The sequence below is a fragment of the Anabrus simplex genome, chromosome 1 (assembly GCF_040414725.1).
Source record: "Anabrus simplex isolate iqAnaSimp1 chromosome 1, ASM4041472v1, whole genome shotgun sequence".
Lineage (NCBI taxonomy): Eukaryota > Metazoa > Arthropoda > Insecta > Orthoptera > Tettigoniidae > Anabrus > Anabrus simplex.
Genome location: NC_090265.1, coordinates 1,440,898,804 through 1,440,919,439, shown reverse-complemented (window position 1 = coordinate 1,440,919,439; position 20,636 = coordinate 1,440,898,804). Strand labels below are relative to the sequence as shown.

General features: G+C 39.0%; 1 protein-coding gene across 1 annotated transcript in view; it reads right to left on the bottom strand.

The window, feature by feature from the left end:
* Window positions 1-20,636, bottom strand: part of LOC136860514 (protogenin) — a 606,373-nt gene that overhangs the window by 21,436 nt on the left and 564,301 nt on the right. The window contains exon 18 of the mRNA XM_067138762.2: window positions 1,393-1,524. Within this exon, the coding sequence (XP_066994863.2) occupies window positions 1,393-1,524 (132 nt within the window). The remainder of the gene's footprint in view (window positions 1-1,392; window positions 1,525-20,636) is intronic.

Sequence of the window (20,636 nt, the reverse complement as noted above, 5' to 3'; positions counted from 1 at the left end):
CATACAATGGGCGAAACATGTCCTGTTAAATTAGAATGACAAGATGTAAATCTTAAATTTTAAGAACCCAATGTGTATTGAATAGGTGGATCTCAATAAACTTTTGTATCATTGTTGAATTAATGACATCAGTAGATGAATAAGTTCGGGTGGTGTCTTTAAAAGATTACAATATGAAGATAAAGCTGGAATTCAAGAGGACAAATTGGGGCAAATATTTGTTTATAGGAAGGGGAGTTAGGGATTGGAATAACTTACCAAGGGAGATATTTGATAAATTTCCAATTTTTTGCAATCATTTAAGAAAAGGCTAGGATGACAACAGATAGGGAATCTGCCACCTGGGCGACTGCCCTAAATGCAGATCAGTAGTGATTGATTGACTTATTGAATCTCATCTCTTCAGACCAATTTTTTATAGACTTACTGTCTGTGTACCTACAGTGCATAAGAGAGCCAGTCAATTTCATATTCGATACAGAATGGATTACATTTGCAATAGCAAACCATTTAAATTGAAGCTGACAAAAGTTCTAGATAATCAATAATCATACTTTGGGCTTCATGTAAGAGTCAACTTTAAAAGTATATGCATAAACCTGTTAAGAACGAGTACAGTACAACCTTGTTAAGTCAGATCAATTGGGACTGTAGCCAATCTGGGATAACCAGACAATGTGGGAAAAATCAATAAAAAACAACATACATGCATACATACAGAAAATTTTCTTTACACTGTAAAAAATGGATGAAACATATTTACAGATATTCATGCCGCGTGCACAAAGCATTTAGTTATCATGAACAATCCCAGCAAACATGTGCTTGCTGTACAGTACCGTACAGTACGGCTGTGGACATCAATTCAAGCAATAACTCTGCCTGTAATTTTTGCAAAAAATGAGTTTTTATTTTCTAAAATATTTTTAGTACTCTCTGATCATATTATGCAAGGTTTCCTTTCTATCTGTTCCTCTAGATCAATCCGGATTACCCAGAGATCCAAATTAAAAGTGGCTGACTGTACGAGATTCTACTGTACTAAATTATCCTGAAATGCAAACAGAATTAATTATTTACTGATCCTTGAACTGCTGCCAGTGAGGCAACAAAAGACTGCAAAAATACAATAGAAATAGAAGGAGAAAATAACTTTTGTTCTACAAACTTGCATTTGTGAAGAGGTTATAGCATCAATTTTAGCCTTAAAAGAACCCACTCAATCACTTCATTGTTTCATTACAACAGACAATTCATTGACATTTTAACATCTCATTTAAAACTGCAGTCAATTAGGAAACAACAGGAAAAACAAAGAGGAGAAAATGTCACTTAACTATAACAGGATTTTCCATTTTCAACTAAAATGAAAAGCAACATTATGCAACTTACGGAGGGACGGACCTGCGGGTTCTCTGTGATGTGGACACTGTTCCTGTCACGTCCAGAATGACCATTAGGAATACGGCCATTGCTCAACAGAGGATGTTTCAAACCATTTGCCTGACCACCTGGATATCCACCCTAACAAAATTAAAAGCACTAGTGAGAAAATGTTTCAAAACTGTAAAAAAAAATAATTTAAAAAATACAAACTGTACTTTTCTAGCATGATGATGACTGCTGTTTATGGGGCCTGTCATTATCCACTAAGATTCTTTTAATATAAATGATCAAGGACTACATACTTAAAGGAAGTAAAACAATTTTATGTTGACACAAGTATACAACGTAAGCAGGTGAATTTAAAATATTTAAGTATCTAGTACAATTATGGCTGTTCCCAACATGTGAAACAAACTAAATTTCTATCAGCAATTTTGTTCTAGAGTAGATGAGAAAAGGGGTTAAACTCCAGTTTAAAGATTCATAACTCTGGAATCACATAAACCAGAAACAGAATTTAATGAAAAATTTATATATTTTTTTCCATCTAGACAATTAAGGTTTGAATTCTGGATGATTTTGGGTTGGAATTTTTACTTGAATAATCACACGGTATGAGGATGGGCACTAAGCCAAAACCTGAAACGAGCCCCAGCAGCCCCAGAAATAATTGGGATAAGCTGAGAGAGAGAGAGAGAGAGAGAGAGAGAGAGGGGGGGGGGGGGGGGCAAGAGAGCAAAGTCAGAATTTGAGCCTATCAATTTTCTTATAATTTTCACTGAATTACTCCTCCTCCTCCCACACTTGGGCAGAGTCATGAGTGCTAACTATGTCACACACGTGGACTTGGCCCTGTTTTACAGCTATACTGACTGACAGAGCAAATGCAACACCAAGAAGGAGTGGTTCGAAAGGGATGAAAGTTGGGGAAAAAACAGAGACGGCACGGACGAATAATTGATGTTTATTTCAAACCGATATGCAGGTTACACAATGCGCACGGCATCGACTCAGTAGGATGTAGGACCACCGCGAGCGGAGATGCACGCAGAAACACGTCGAGGTACAGAGTCAATAAAAGTGCGGATGGTGTCCTGAGGGATGGTTCTCCATTCTCTGTCAACCATTTGCCACAGTTGGTCGTCCGTACGAGGCTGGGGCAGAGTTTGCAAACGGCGTCCAATGAGATCCCACACGTGTTCGATTGGTGAGAGATCCGGAGAGTACGCTGGCCACGGAAGCATCTGTACACCTCGTAGAGCCTGTTGGGAGATGCGAGCAGTGTGTGGGCGGGCATTATCCTGCTGAAACAGAGCACTGGGCAGCCCCTGAAGGTACGGGAGTGCCACCGGCCGCAGCACATGCTGCACGTAGCGGTGGGCATTTAACGTGCCTTGAATACGCACTAGAGGTGACGTGGAATCATACGCAATAGCGCCCCAAACCATGGTGCCGCATTGTCTAGCGGTAGGACGCTCCACAGTTACTGCCGGATTTGACCTTTCTCCACGCCGACGCCACACTCGTCTGCGGTGACTATCACTGACAGAACAGAAGCATGACTCATCGGAGAACACAACGTTCCGCCATTCCCTCATCCAAGTCGCTCCAGCCCGGCACCATGCCAGGCGTGCACGTCTATGCTGTGGAGTCAATGGTAGTCTTCTGAGCGGACGCCGGGAGTGCAGGCCTCCTTCAACCAATTGACGGGAAATTGTTCTGGTCGATATTGGAACAGCCAGGGTGTCTTGCACATGCTGAAGAATGGCGGTTGACGTGGCGTGCGGGGCTGCCACCGCTTGGCGGCGGATGCGCCGATCCTCGCGTGCTGATCACTCGGGCTGCGCCTGGACCCCTCGCACGTGCCACATGTCCCTGCGCCAACCATCTTCGCCACAGGCGCTGCACCGTGGACACATCCCTATGGGTATCAGCTGCAATTTGACGAAGCGACCAACCTGCCCTTCTCAGCCCGATCACCATACCCCTCGTAAAGTCGTCTGTCTGCTGGAAATGCCTCCGTTGACGGCGGCCTGGCATTCTTAGCTATACACGTGTCCTGTGGCACACGACAACACGTTCTACAATGACTGTCGGCTAAGAAATCACGGTACGAAGTGGGCCATTCGCCAACGCCGTGTCCCATTTATCGTTCGCTACATGCGCAGCACAGCGGCGCATTTCACATCATGAGCATACCTCAGTGACGTCAGTCTACCCTGCAATTGGCATAAAGTTCTGACCACTCCTTCTTGGTGTTGCATTTGCTCTGTCAGTCAGTGTACATGCACTTTCTGATGCCAAGCCTATGGAGGGATGTATTCACTACTGCATGTTTCTGTGGTTGTTCGTAATGTGCATTTTGTCTGTATGAAGAGGAAAATGTTGGGATAAACACAAACAACCAGTCCACAAGTCAGACGAATTACGTATTTACTTGTGTGTGCAGGTCTCTCTAGTTACCGGGCCTTGTCAAATTATCGAGATCTGTTGGATTACTGGATGTTCGATGATAAAAAAGTGTTTACAAAAAAGCTATTCATTTATTGAAAAAAGTTGAACAAGACTGTGTACTGCAAAGAGTACACATTTAAAGAAAAACAATACTGTATTTATGACATATTAAATACATTTCATTCAATGAACAGCAATTTATAATCATGATTAATTGTTTATTGAAGTCCATCTTCTACATGAATAGGCCTATCCTGGAAAATAAAATAGTTTTTTTTTCATAGGTATTTAGTTTCTCTAGCAGTCTCTGGGACTAGTTTTGTCGGACTACAGAGACTCTACTGTATCTCATATTACTATTATACTTTTTCCAAAAATAAAAACCGAGGTGTGTTATATGCAGGGGAACAGGAAAATCCAACTTCATTAAAGCTAAAATTATTTTTAAAGGTATTATTATTATTATTATTATCATTATTATTATTATTATTATTATTATTATTATTATTATTATTATTATTATTATTATTAGGTTCCTTGCCTCTTCCTTTCCTGCCAGAGATTCTTCAGCCTCTGATTTCTTAGCCTCTTTCCTGCATAGATTCCTTTTTTTGGGAGGGGAAATCCTTTACCCATGGAACTTTTGTCCTAAAACTTTTACCATATTATATACATTTTATGTTTATTTATTTATCACGCTTTCATCCAGACAAGGGCAAACTTGTACCATATACATTTTTAAATGTTTTTTTCTCTTTTTTTTTTCTTTATCGAGCTTTTGTCCAGACTGCTAGATTTTGAGCAAACATACATGCCACAAGATTTATTCTTGTTGCATTTATACTGACTCCTGAAGACAAACATTATGCAAGATACATGCTAGGATTATTTTTCTTCTCTAATTCCAGAATAACGATGAAGGTACGTGATATACGTGATTGAGATTCATACACGACTAAACAGGATAACAAGATGCAATTAAAATCCATAAGCTGGCTAAATCGAACCCAGAGCTTTTAGAACTGACGGTTCTTTTTTTCTGTGCTAGTAGCTTAACATCTAGCTTGTTGCTATATACTGATGGATGCAGTACTTTTGTATGTGTCTCTTGGCGAAGGCCGGATCAAATGTATTTTCCATTTAAAGCTGTAACAGTGTGGAAGCTGTTGAGGTATGGGAGGCCCTGAGTAATGACATTCAGAGCACGACTAGTGTATCCGAATGTTATGAAAGGTGCTACTCAAAGGGCTGGTCGTGCTGCAGTAGCACTTTATAATCCACTCCTTATAATATCTTATATGCCACATTATGACACTGCCATAGGTTTGTGCAGTTTAACTATAACCACATAACATTTAGTGGAGCTCTTTGAGGATCCAACCAGATTACAGGCTCAAAATTTAACAAACAGTTTAATATCACACCAACACTAATAGCACCAACACTAATAAGTTTTTGCTGAAGACTGACAAGAAAGGGAAGGACTGAGATGGAACCAGCTGTAACCTTAATTATTTGCCTGGATGTGAATGTACAGGATGCAGTAGGTGTACAAGAGGGATGGGAAGGAAAGGGGGAACTGTAGAAGACAGGTAGTCTAATGTTCTAAGGGGATGGAGAATGCAGGCTAAGGTCTCTATTCAGGATCTGAATTCAGGACAGGTGTCTGTGAGAAACTGGTATGAGTCACTGCAGGTAGAACAACAGAGGGAAGATGAGAAACAGGGAATTGTTGGTGAGAAGTGTGACAGTAGGAGGAAGGGAAAGGGTAGGAAAAGGAAGGATGGAGTAGAGAATAGGAAAAGACAGGTGGAACAGGGTCATGAGAGGGAGCAAAGGGAGGGGGAAATACCTTCTGCAGCTATCAGGAAAGATAGGGCTGACCAAGAGGGTAGGGGATCAAATGAGGGGGTAGGGTTGAGGCTCTACTCATGGGGGATTCCATTGTTAGACATGTGGGGAAAATGTGTGGAGGAAAGGGAACCAGGGTAGAGTGTTATCCAGGAATTAGGTTGAGGCAGACGTTGAAGAAAGTAGAACAAAGGGAGGAGGGAAAGGAGAAGGTGGTAGTGTTTCACGTTGGCACTAACAACGTAAGGCAAGCAGGTATAAGTACCAACACCGTTGTGGATGTGTGGGATCTAGTAAATGCAACATGGGCGAAGTTTGAGGAAGTGGAGATTGTTATCAGTGGAATACGGTGTAGGAGGGGTACTGACTGAAAGGTGATTGGGGATTTAATTGAGACTGTTGAGTGGGTATGCAGGAAACTGGGAGTGAGATTTCTAGATCCCATTGGGTGGGTAGGAGATAGGGATCTGTGCTCAGATGACCTTCACTTAAACAGCAGTGGTATGTATAGGTTAGGAAATTTGTTTTGAAGGGTTATAGAGAGGTACAGTACATTCAGGGAATCAAGCTGGTCTAGGAAGCAACGATAAGGGTAGAGGGATATGGAAGTCAAGTAGGGATGATATAAAAATGTTAATGTTGAACTGCAGAAGTATTGTCAAGAAAGAAATAGAATTAAGTAATTTCACTGATATATACTTACCAGATATTGTAATAGGAGTTGAATCATGGCTGAGAAATTATTTAATGGATGCAGAAATTTTCTCACGGAATTAGAGTGTGTATTGTAGAGATAGGATAGGAATGGTGGGAGGAAGAGTACTCATTCTGGTGAAAGAAGAATTTGTAAGCTACAAAAAAGTTAAAAATGACAACACGAAATTCTAGGTGTTAGGCTAATTTCTAAAGATAATAGGCAGCTTGAAGTCTTTGGAGTGTACAGACCGGGAAATGGTTGCACTGACGCTGATTCAGAATTATTTGATAAGATAATCAGCTATGTGGGAAACGATATGGAAAGGAATGTGATTGTAGTGGGAGATCTCAATTTAAAGAAGATAATAAATACCATAAAAGAAATAGCCAGCTTCAATGGATACAATCCCTCAATCATAAATAAAATAACAAGTAAAGTGAAATTAAAACTAGCCATACACCTCTCCCCAACAGAAACAAGCAAATGAAAATATGCAACCTTCACCTATACCAATCCGATCATACATCAAATTGTCAACCCTTTAAAAAAACATGAAATTAAAATAGCCTTTAAGACTCAAAACTCAAATCAAAAGCTTTTGCAACCACAACACAATAAATTCTGACAACAACAAATATTCAGGTTCAGGCATTTATAGACTTAAATGTGCCGAGTGCAACTGTTCTTATATCGGTCAAACCAGAAGAAGTTTTACAACCAGATATGCTGAACATTTCAATGCCCAGAAACAAAATAAACACTCAGCAATGAGTAATCATATGAAGGATACCAGACATAGTTTCACCACAATCAAACAAGATCTCCAAATTTTAAAAAGAATTGAAAAAGGCAGACTCATGACCGAGTTTGAGAATTTGCACATTTTCTTGGAGCAGAAATACAACATAAATAAAAACCTAAATGATCCAATAGACAATAAAAGCTCTCTATATGACCAAATAATAATTTTGTTCAATAAGTTAAATCTTCAAGACAAAAAACTTTTTGAAATTTTTAAGACAATATCAACAACCACTTCCATTAAGCCGATAAACATATCACGCCCTCCCTCCTCTCTGAATGCACACCACTCCTCCCTATACGCTAACAGCAAGCCCATAACCCCGCCTTCTCAGGTCTACTCCCCTCCACCAAGACGACACACTTACAATACGAGGAGCAGAACGTTAGTGACTGCCAGCATTTCAAAAACCTCTCACACGAAACAACAGTTCAACAATATCAAAGGTAAGCGGAAACACCACAGACTCAAAGTTTACGTGTAAATCCTCCTTTCTTTTTCTTTAATTTTTTCAACTTAGTTAATTATGGATTTCTTCTTCCTTTCAAAGCTTGTATACATTGGACAGCTTAGCATTTATAACTTACAGAAAAGAGCACTGATAATACTCTTCAACTTGCCCACCTTAACACCAACCATACAGGTCTACCAGTATTGTAATGTGCTGTCACTAGATGGTCTTCGTAAAAAAGCTTCAGCTATTATGTTGTATAAATTGAAGAATGAACAAACTCATTCGAACACACTTTGCAACTTGAATTCTGATATACATTCATACAGTACAAGAGGATCTACTAAAATTCACTGTAAATCATCAAAGTCTACTAAGTATGGCACTAATTCTTTATGGCATTTCTCTGTAAAGTTTTTCAATAGCCTTCCTGAGCATATTCGAGAAGCCACTAACTTACCCATCTTTAAAACCAAGCTTGTTAATTTTCTAAAAGTAAAAATGCCAAGCCTATAGAGTACTGATTTAGTATACTATATCACTGCTGTTCATATTTGGTTTCTATCACTACGATACCTTATTATTATTATTATTATTATTATTATTATTATTATTATTATTATTATTATTATTATTATTCATTGTGCAGTATATTATATTTTTGTCCTAGAAGCTGATGTTCTCAAATCTCATCTTTGTTGCCAAATGTAATTAATTGTACTGCACCATTATGAGCCTTGGCTCAGGTGCCTCTTTTGATTTTTTTTTTTTTTTTAAATCACAGTTTGACAGCCCCTTTCAACTAGTAAACTAACATCTGAACACTAACAACAGAAGCACACCATCAACAGAAGAAGATAATCAATGACACTTCAGCAGTCCTCATTAAGTTGTTAACCCACCAGTGGTTGCTATATGAGCAAAATGCTCACGGTAATTGAAAATCATCTGCACTTTTATACAGCATGTAGTTTCGAACTTGAGCCCTGTTGTACCTTCGCACTGCAGTTTTGAGAGAACGACAGATGCATTGAAACACACATCTGTGACTTAGAGAAGGGACAGGGAGAGGGGAATTATCAGTGACCGTCAACGGTGAGCAATTTGCTTCAAGTGCGACCAGTCACGTTGGCGCTAATTTCTGTATGTGTTATAGTTTCGCTATTGTTGTATTCTGCTTCATAGCTGAAACAGTTCTTTTGCAACTTAATGTATTAATGTGTTGTACAATCAGTGCGTGACGATGGCTTCAAGTCGTGACATTTTAGCTTGGTTTGATGAAATTCCTAGTGATCAACTCGGGGGCGAAAACAGTGACTGGACTCTGAAAGTGAACTCAGTGAACAAAATACGGATACTGAACAGTCCGAGCCAGAAGAACGTGTTGATGGAATCGAACCTGGAGAGCAATTTGTAGCTGGCGAACATATTGTCGCTGCCGGGACAAAACCTCCTATGTGAAACATTTTAGCTTAGAACTTTGGCCGGTAAGGTTCTGTCATCTAAGGTGCAATATTTTGTGAATATTGTCAAGGCATTCTCGCTCTTCATAATGTATGTGCTGCGGGTCAGTATATCTCCAAAAATATTATTACATAGGAGGTTTTGTCCCGGCAATGACGATATGTTGGAGGTAAATGAGAATTTCATGTTTAGTGACAATGTTTATGTATGTAAAGATAAGGTGACAAAGTGGGGCAAACACCCACCAAGAAGAAATCCACACTCACGTACTTGTGCTGTAAAAATATAGTAACGTCCTCCTTGTGCAAAGGGTATTGCAAAAGAAGCACACACTATTTTAGTAAGTTGGGAATTGCTTTTCCCAGATACAGTTATAACCATCTCAGATTTATTCCTATTTGTAATTTTATTTGTAATTGTTAACATTGTTTATAACTTTTTGAGATTTATTCATATGTGCATTTAATGAGTTAATACATTTACGCTTGAAATCGGTTGGTATTTATTATGTAAACACATCATATCATACCGTGAGCATTTTGCTCAACACGCAACTACTCACGTTACTTTTATCCTAGCGACCACCAGCGGGTTAATTAACTATTCAACATAGGTTCTCGAGTAGAATTACGACATAGCAACGTCTTTCTATGCTAGGCGTACTATCAACACAGAATATTGATCAACAGAAGAAGATGGTCCAATGACATTTCAACAGCCTCATTAAGTTGTTCTCTAATAAAATGTTCAACATAGGTGCTTAATAGAACTACGACATAAATATAACGTCTTTCTGGGCTAATTACAAACTAAAAAATTAGAACTTATTCGCTACTTTTGAATAAGACTATAACAAGTCCACATGCCAAGGTCCAATATTACGAAAAATGGCACAGTGTTGAAATGCATTTCCTTATTATTTTGTATACTGTATAATCATTTGTATTGTTCTATACTCACTTTCATCACTTTGTAACAATATTTTAAAACTTTCATTCATATTCAACACTGACCATGACTCAAGGCCATCAATATTGTTAATTATCACTTGTACCTAAATCAAGTTACTCATATAATGACAGCTTTTTTAAGTGAAGTTTTTTAATGTATTCAATTTTGTAGTAGACTTCAGATCAATTTTAACCAGATACCTGACATGGCTTGAAAGTTTTTAATGTATTCAATTTTGTAGATGATTTTAGATCAATTTTAACCAGGTACCTGATGATGCCCCATAGAAAAGGGCAAAACAAGTACCAATTCTTATTTTAATGAGGACTTAACTCTAACATGCTGAGTTGTATTGAATAGGTGGAAGAGAGATAAATTTCTTACATTTATCATAAGATCTCAATTTCCCAAATGTCAATTGGGAAGGTAATGCGAAGGACAGGAAGCATGACCAACAAACGGCAAATAAGTTAATATGGGAAGGACAGCTGGTTCAGAAAGTGATGGAATCAACTAGAGGGAAAAATATTCTGGACATGGTGCTGGTAAAACCAGATGTGTTCTACAGAGATACAGAAGTAATAGATGGTATTAGTGATAACAAAGCTGTTTTTGTCATAGTTAAAAATAAATGTGAGAGAATGGAAGGTCTTAAAAGTAGGACTATTTATTAGGCACTACCATATGGCTGATAAAGCAAGCATGAGGGAGTTTAAAAAAAGTAACTATGATCAGTGGAAAACAATAAATAAAAATGTAAAGACTCTGGGATGGGTTTAAAGTAATTGTTGAGGAATGTGAAAACAGGTGTGTAGCTTTAAAGGTGGTAAGGAATGGTAAAGACACACTATATTATAACAGAGAAGTAAAGAGGCTAAGAAGAAGGTGCAGATTGGAAAGAAATAGAGTTAGAAGTGGCGGTGGAAGTAAGGTGAAATTGAAGGCACTTACTAGGAAATTGAATCTAGCAAAGAAGTCGGCTAAGGATAACATGATGGCAAGCATAATTGGTGGTCATACACATTTTAGTGAAAAATGGAAGGTATGCATACCGTAGGTACTTAATAAGACAGAAACAAGTTCCAAGGAGGACATTCCAGGAATCGTTAATGAACAAGGGGAGTGGGTATGTGAAGATCTTCAAAAGGCAGAAGTATTCATTGAGCAGTATGTAAAGATTGTTGATTACAAGGACAAAGTCCAGATAGAGGAGAATGACTAATGCTAAATAAGTACAGTAGAACCTCGATAATTCAAAATCGGTTAATTCAAAATCCCACCTAATTCGAAGAAGCTCTCGTTCCCGGAAACATGAGATACAGTTTTGCGTGTTATTTAAATTGTTTAATTCGAAATACGGATAATTCATAATTCGAAGTACAATGTTGGCCCCATTACCGAAATTCAGACTTTTAATTCGAAACTGCCTTTACATTTTAAAACAACAGTATGTTACAGAGTAATTTCAACTCAAAATTTATCCGCGTCATAATAGTACGCGTGTTCCGGAACGTTGATGGGTAGTTTTGCGCACTTACACTCACTTTGGTGGGTCTACAGTGCGCTTCATGATTGCTAAGTTGAATGAAATTGGAATTCTTTTGTATTCAACCTTTTAAGGAACGCTGTAATATCACGCAACAGGCAGTGTGCGGAAAAATAGGATCAATGAATCAATACTGATCTGCATTTAGGGCAGTCGCCCAGGTGGCAGATTCCCTATCTATTGCTTTCCTACCCTTTTCCTACATGATTTCAAAGAAATTGGAAATTTTTTGAACGTCTCCCTTGGTAAGTTATTCCAATCCCTAACTCCCCTTCCTATAAATGAATATTTGCCCCAGTTTGTCCTCTTGAATTCCAACTTTATCTTCATATTGTGATCTTTCCTACTTTTATAAACGCCATTCAAACTTATTCGTCTACTAATGTCATTCCACGCCATCTCTCCGCTGACAGCTCGGTTAGTCGAGCAGCTCTTCTTCTTTCTCTCAATTCTTCCCAACCCAAACATTGCAACATTTTTGTAGCGCTACTCTTTTGTCGGAAATCACCCAGAACAAGGATCCGCAAACACTGGCGATGCCGACAGTTGACGAAAAAACGTGGCTCATATAATAAATTCGAAGGCACCGAACAATATTGTCATTGCCGACGAAACTGCATTGCTTTATTTTAATGCGAGCCCAAACGGTCTTATGGTTTTAAAGAGAAAGTGCCAGCCGGAGAATCGTACAAGGGTGGGGGATGGGGGTTACTGTTTGCGTTGCAATGCACATGGAAGCGAGAAACTTTATCCCCTCGTCATAAGAAAGTTCGATAAGCCACCATGTTTTAAGGTGTCAGGCTCTTTCCATGCCAGCACAAAGCATCTAAAAATGCAAACAGTACAGAAATCCAAAAAATAATGCATTTGCACAGGGGAACCAGCATAATTTATCCTCGTGTTTGAATCGTGTGATTTTTTTCTTTCGTTGCGTGAGGTTATGTTTGTCAGTGATTTATCCAAGTGCATTATTTGAATATTGTAAATGCACCTTGTTGGATACATTTCGGCAATAGTTTTTTTCCATGGCATCTGAAAGGTTTAAACTGTGAATAGAGGTGATTGCATGTATTAATACTTTGTGACATGGCAAGTGTTTACATTTCTGAAGTACGAGAGAAGTGCCATGGCGGGAAATCGTACAAGGGTAAAGTCATAGGAAAGTTTGATTTTAAGGGCATCGGGTACTTTCTATGTAAATACAAGGCATCTAAAATGCATACAGGATAGTAGTAATCCAAAAGCACTTGCACATGGGAGCCAGCATGGATTTCTCCTCGTCTTTGAATCATGCTTTTTTTTTTCTTTTTTTCTTTCGTTGCGTGAGGTTATGTTCGCCAGTGAGATATCCAAGTACATTATTTGAATACTGTAAATGTGCCTTCTTGGATACATTTTTGGATATAATTCTTTTTCATGTCATTTGAAAGGTATGAACTGTGAATCAAGGTTAACTGCATGCAGTAACGAGTCTTAGAATACTTTGTAACGTGGCAAGGGTTGGTACTTCTGAATTGCGAATTGGCGGTTAGTTCGAAATCACGTAATTCGAAGTCCGATTTTTTTAGTCCCAACGACTTTGAATTAACAAGGTTTTACTGTATTCAAATTTACCTATGATAAAAATGACATTTACAATAAGATACAAAAGTTGAAATCTAGAAAAGCATCTGGAATTGATAAGATTTCTTGGGATATACTAAAAATATATATAGTACCATATCTGAGGTACTTATTTGATTATTGTTTGCGTGAAGGTGCTATACCAAACAAATGGAGAGTTGCTATAGTAGCGCCTGTGTATAAAGGAAAGGGTGATAGACATAAAGGTGAAAATTCTAGGTCAGTCAGATTGACATGCATTGCATGTAAGCTTCGGGAAAGCATTCTTCCTGATTATATTAGACATGTTTGCGAAATTAATTAAAAACTGGTTCAATAGAAGGCAATTCGGGTTTCTTCTTCATCTCCTCCTCCTCCTCCTCCTCCTCCTCCTCCTCCTCCTCCTCCTCCTCCTCCTCCTCTCGGTGCCTATCCGTTCTGGATATTGGCGATCATGATGGCAATTTTTGTCTTGTTTGTGGCAGCACGGAACAGTTCAGCTGATGACATATTGCACCAGCCTCTAAGATTAAAATGAAATAACAAATAACGTAGTTCAATCTATTCAATACAAATAAATAAGAAATGTAGTATTACATTCCTATTTAATTATAAGCGGAAGCGGTACCAGTTCGACCCCAATCCGGGTCATCATCAGCCGAATAAAATGCGAAAACAATGCATAGGTAAATAAGAAATTAAAGAATGAGTCTTTCAGAAAACAGTTGAAGAGGCAATATAAGATAATGGGGAATGACACTGTGCAATTTTAAATCGTAAAATCTAGAAGAAGTAGAATGTCAGTCACTTATATGAAGTAAGGCGCAATCTTCTGAATAGTAACACAACACACGCAAAGTTCGGCACTGTGTCTCAAAATGTTTACGAGAAGAGGTGAACAATTAAGTGAGCCAGCCTGCATATACTATCAGGCGCGAAGTCACAACACAATTTAATAAATATGAAGTCTCAAAATGGTGTAGAAGTCGAAGACGAGTCACCTGATTGAAGCAAAATGCTAGCTCCTGAAGATCAGCGCAACATATTCAATGTCCGGCACTGTGCTTTCAAATGCCGATGGAACTTGGTGAATAGCTTAATGATCCAGTCTGTAATTGTTTCGGTTGCGAAAATGTATATATATAATACAATTTAATATAGGGCTTAATTGAAGTATGTAACTAGGATCTTGTAGATTCTTTAGAACAGTTGACATAAAAAAACAATTGTGAAGAGAAAAATGGTAAAAAGCGCAATACCTGAAACAAATGAAAAACATATATGCACAGTGCGCTACTTCTTGAAGATAAGAATTCAGGTCGTAATTGAGGTAGTCCAAGGCAGCGCAAGGCACGAGTTTAAATATGAATGTAAAGACCCAAAATGCAGGTGGTACTATAGTATAATAGTACAGTTCAATTTGGAAAGTAGGCTGTTTTTTTTCTCCCGAGAGGAGAGGTGAAAAGAAGAGATAGGATAAGTTAATAAAGGAAGAGGATTAGTAGATAAGAGAAGATTGAAAGGATTGGAAGTTAAATGAGGATGGGAAAGGATAAGATAGGGAAATAAAGGAGGGGTATTTTAGGGTGGGTTAGGAGGGTGGGTTATTGGAGGTAGAAAACGTGGATAGGAACGCCATTAAATACAACAGATTCTCTGCTATAGGACAATACATACAAGACTCCAAGCATAATTTCACCAATATTGAAAAAGACATAAAAATTCTTAAAACTAACAAAGGCCCCCTCCTAAACACTACTGAAAATTGTTTTATTCACCTTGACCAATACTTTAAACCTAATTTCAATTTAAACGACATTTCTGAAAAACGCAATATCCTATTTGACTTCCTAATTCTTCTTCTCAAAAATTCTAAATTTTTAAACCCGAATTCAATTTTCCATGCCTTACAATTCCTACCAACGTTTTGTACCTCCATAACCTACCAGAAACTACCCCTCCTTTATTTCCCTATATTTATTAAATTGTCTTGTGACTTCGCGCCTGATAGTATATGCAGGCTGGCTCACTTCACCTCTTCTCATAAACATTTTGAGACAGTGCCGAACTTGGCGTGTGTTGTGCTACTATTCAGAAGATTGCGCCTTACTTCATATAAGTGACTGACCTTCTTCTTCTAGATTTTACTATTTAAAATCGCACAGTACCATTCCCCCATTATCTCATATTGCCTCTTCAACTGTTTTGTGAAAGACTCATTCTTTAATTTCTTATTTACCTATGTTTTTGCATTTTATTTGGCTGATGATGAACCGGATTGGGGTGAAACCAGTACTGCTACCGCTTATAATTAAATAGGAATGTAATACTACATTTCTTATTTATTTGTATTGAATAGGTTGAACTACGTTATTTGTTATTTCAATTTAATTGTGATACAGTTCAATGCGGAACATCACAAAATTTTTATCTTTAAAAGCCTCCAAGATTGTCAAGCCAAGATATTCGTCTTCTCCTTTGCTGTTGATTTTCCCCTGAAGTTTTTTTTAGAGTAGATTGTATCTATCTGTGTTGCACATGATATGTCCCAGATACTGCAGCTTTCAGCATTTCACTATCTTGATCAACTGAGGTGTTGTGTTCATCCTTCTCATTACTTCCACGTTTGTCATTCTCTGGGTCCAACATATTCTCAGGATCTGCCTATAAAGCCATGTTTCAAAGGCTTCCAGCTTCTTCTCTGTGTAGGGACCCCTTCAGAGGTAGCCCTACCCAGGGAGTGGCGCCCCTGCCTATATGAGTCCCAGAGCACACTGGCCCAGTTTGATACATCTGGTAAGGGTCCCAGCTCAGGGTTATGAGTAAAGACCTCAACGGAATCTTCAACGGAGAAGATGGCCTTCGGAATGGTGGAGATTGTGGAAGAGGCAGCCCTGTACTTGGGGATTAATATGGGTACAGCCTGCTTCCTTGCAGGTTGATAGGGGACTATTAAAGGCTAAGGGAGAAAACCCCTAAAGAAATATCCTAACTCGCCTTCATTGACTCTTAAAGGGCACTCCCGGAGTAAGTTCGGGTTTAGGAAAGGTTATTCCACTGAAGCTCAACTTGTAGGATTCCGGCAAGATATAGCAGATACCTTGGATTCAGGAGGTCAAATGGAGTGTATCACGATTGACATGTCTAAGGCATTTGATAGTGTGGGTCGTGGGAGACTACTGGCAAAAATGAGTGCAAATAGACTAGACAAGAGTGACTGAATGGGTCGCTATATTTCTAGAAAATGTATCTCAGAGAATTAGAGTAGGTGAAGCTTTATCTGACCCTGTAATAATTAAGAGGGGAATTCCTCAAGGCTTACTTGATTCAAGAACTGGAAAAAATCCAAAGAAATGCAGCTCAATTTGTTCTGGGTGATTTTCGACTAAAGAGTAGCGTTATAAAAATCTTGCAAAGTTTGGGCTGGGAAGACTTGGGAGAAAGGAGACCAGCTGTTCGACGAAGTGTTATGTGATACAGATGTTGATTCCCACAGGGAATCTGAAATATTTGTCCCGAATGAGTAAATTTATAATACCAATATAAATGGCCTGTTATTGGACATTATAAATTTTCCAGCTAACTCATTCCTGGTTGACAGCATTTCGCCCCCATGTGCTAGGTTGGGCTCGTCAGTTGGTACCTAGCACACCTACCAAGACGCACACGCATGGTGACTTCGGGCTGCAATTTATTCAAGCAGGCGGCAGATCAGCCCCACTTAGAGAGTTCTGGAGAAGTCCATGAAAGTGAAAGTCATTTTTATTAATATTTGAGAGTTTTATGAAGTATCTTTCATGTTACGTACACAACATGGGTGGTCAAAAACAGTGTTACCTCGATTATCCATTCCCAGAACTACGTTTTCTCAGATTATTTCTTTAAATGATATGGTCCCGCGAAAACAGCCTAATTAAAACATGTTGTAAAAATCCCACGTTATCCATTCCTTGAAGAAACAATTTCCCGAATTAACCGACCAGAAATGTCAATCCTCATCATCATCATCATCATCATCATCATCATTTCCCTTTATCCAGCTGTAGCCGGGTAGGGGCAAATATGGTTCCTCTCCACTTTCTTCGGTCTTTTCACCACTCCTCCTCCAACACTGTGTCCCAGTCCAGGTTTCTTTCTATAATGCTGCGTTGGATGGTATCCTTCCATCTCAATCGTGGTCGTCCACGGCCTCTCCTTCCTTGGATTTGCATTTCCATCACCTTTTTTGGCATTCTTTCGTCGCTCATTCGCTTTATGTGCCCAAACCATCTTAGTCGGCTCTTCTCTATTCTATAATTCATTTTTTCCACTCCAATTTCTTCCCGGATTTTCTCATTCCTTATTTTGTCTCTTCTACTCTTCTGTATCATACTCCTCAAGAATTTAATTTCGGCTGCCTGTATTCGACTCTCATCCTTCTTTGTCATTGTCCAAGTTTCTGCTCCGTAAGTTGTTATGGGTACGTAATACATCTTGTACATAGTATCCTTTGCTTCCATTGGCACATCTTTGTCCCATAACATATTTCTTACACTATGATAGAAACAACTTCCAGCTTGAATCCTTTTACTAATCTCAGCATCCAGTCGAGCATTCTCCATTAATTCACTCTCCAGGTATTTAAACGTTTCCACTACTTCCAGGGGCTTGTCTGTAAGTCTAATCTGACCTTTCCCTTCTTTCTCCCCTCTAGTCATAACAAGAGTTTTACTCTTTTCTACACTTATATTCAATCCACATTCTTCAATCTTCCCATTCACCACATTCAACTGTTCTTGAACCTTCCTGTCGTCTTCTCCCCAAATCACAATATCATCTGAAAATAACATCATGTTCATTTCTCTTCCTCTATATGCTGCTTTTGCTGTTCTCATGATGTCATCCATCACTATTGTAAACAGGATTGGTGATAGAACACTTCCCTGTCTCAGCCCACTAGTTATTTTGAACCAACTTGTCCTTCCAACTTGTGTTTGCACGCAACTACAACATTCCTTATACAATGCCATGATCATTTTTATTAATCCCTGTCCAATTCCTTTTTGCACCAGACTGTCCCAAACTTTCGTCCTAGGGACACTGTCATATGCCTTTTCAATATCAATGAATGTCATCACCATATCATTCCCATACTCCCAATGCTTTTCCATTAGTTGTCTCATAATGAAAATGGGCTCTATTGTTGACCTTCCACTTCTGAAACCAAACTGATTTTCCTGTATCTGATTCTCAACCCTCAACCTTATTCTACTTTCCAGTATCCTTTCCATTATCTTAGCAACATGGGATATTAGATTAATTCCCCTGTAGTTCTTCAAAACTTTCTTATCACCTTTCTTGAAAATTGGGATGATTATTCCTTTTTGCCAATCCTCAGGGACCTCCTTATTCTCCCAGACATTCCTGAGAACCCGATATGTCCACTGCAGGCCTACAGCTCCAGCTGCCTTTATCATCTCCACTGAAATTTCATCTATTCCAGCAGTTTTTCCATTCTTCATCTTTCTTACTGCCATTTCAATTTCATTCATTGTAATTTCTTTATCCATTTCTTCGTCAACTAATTGCCTTTCGTGGTCGTCCATTGAATGACTGTCATCCGTTCTTATGTTCAGCAGCTTCTGAAAATACTCTCTCCATCTATTTCTTATTTCTTCTGGCTTTGTTAAAATTATGCCACCTTCATCCTTCACAAATCTGGTGTTTACTTGATCTCTCTTTTTGTTTCTTAAGATACCATACAGTAATTTCTTGCTGCCCTGCGTATCATCTCCCAATGTCTGTGTGAATAAGGCCCAGCTTTTCCTCTTTTCTTCCTCCACTGCTTTCTTGGCCAAATTCTTTGCCTCCACATATTTTCTTCTACTTTTTTCAGTCTTAGATGTTTTCCATGCTTTCCATGCCATTTTCTTTTCCTTCACTTTAATCTTTACCCTATCATTCCACCAGTGTGTTTCTTTGTCTTTCACATTTCCTGATGTTCTACCACAAACCTTTTCTGCACATCCAACCAGTGCTTCCTTAAATCTTTTCCATTCCTCTTCAACATTCCCCACCTCTGTCCTGGGTACCAAGGGTATTATTTCCCTTTGAAATTCTTCTTGTATGCTTTTCTCCTTCAACTTCCATACTTTAATTCTTTTCTCTCTTCTTAATTGGGGTTTTTCAATCTTTCCAACTTTCAATTTTCCTATCACAACTCTATGATCTCCACCAAAGGCTTCTTCAGGCATGGCTGTTACATCCACAAGGTTCTTCCGGTGTTCTTTCTCTATGATTATATAATCAATCATGGTCTTTGTCCGTCTGTCTCCCCAGCCATACCTTGTAATCTTCTTCCTAAACCAGGTGTTTCCAACAATCATTTGATTCCTCATGCAAAAATCCACCAACAACTCGCCTTCTGGATTTACATTTCCATATCCAAAGGACCCTACAACATCTTCCTTTCCTTGTCTTTCCATTCCAACTTGTGCATTTAGATCTCCCATCAATAGCACTTCCTTATCTTCTATCTGTCTCTCCACTTCCTCTAAGAAGTCCTCTAGATGTTCATCTATGCAACCAGTTTGTGGGGCATACAACAAATAGATCTTTCACGCCATTTTCAAACTGGAGTCTCATCATCATCATCCTATCGCTGACGTACTTTGTATATTCCAGATATTCTTGGATTTCTCTTCTAAGTATGATGGCCACTCCATTTTTTGCTTCAGGTCCTCCGCTGTAATACAGCCTGTATCCTTCTCTCAGAGGGATCTCCCCTGTATCCTTCTTCTTGGTCTCGCACAGTCCAAGTATGGCTATATCTTTTTCTATCATGAAGTCAACCAGTTCTTCTGTCTTTCCCGTCAGTGTCAGTACATTAACTGTTGCAATTTTAATGTAGTTTGGTGCTGGTTGCCCATTTTTCACAGTTCCCCCAGCACCTGAAGAGCTGCGTGTCGCTTTTAGCAGGGGACACCCTAACCTTTCCCGAGGCACCATATCTGCTTTGTCCATATAGGCTATTGTTACGATGGGCTCGCCACACCCAAAGGCATTTTATACCTACTGCCAGGTTCAAAATTAGGCCGCCCCTAACACGGAGACAGACACCTTTCGTAGTCGCTCCTCTGGAGTACAGACGCTACGGATATGCCCCTTCCGCCATCTCCGCCGTAGATGCCGTTGAGGTCTTCACTCGTAACCCTGAGCTGGGACCCATACCAGATGTTACTAAATCCTTGATCAAGCATTTTTCAAGAAAAAGTTTTTCGCGAAAGGACAGCTATGAAATGCTTATGGATCTTGATGTTCACGTCCCGTCATTCTGATAATTAGAGCAAGTACTGTTCTGGGAAAGCGATCAGTGGTGAATTTGCATAAGGGATCATCTTAGCATCGCATTCAGCTGGTATTACTGTATTTAGGGAATCCTCAGAAATCATAA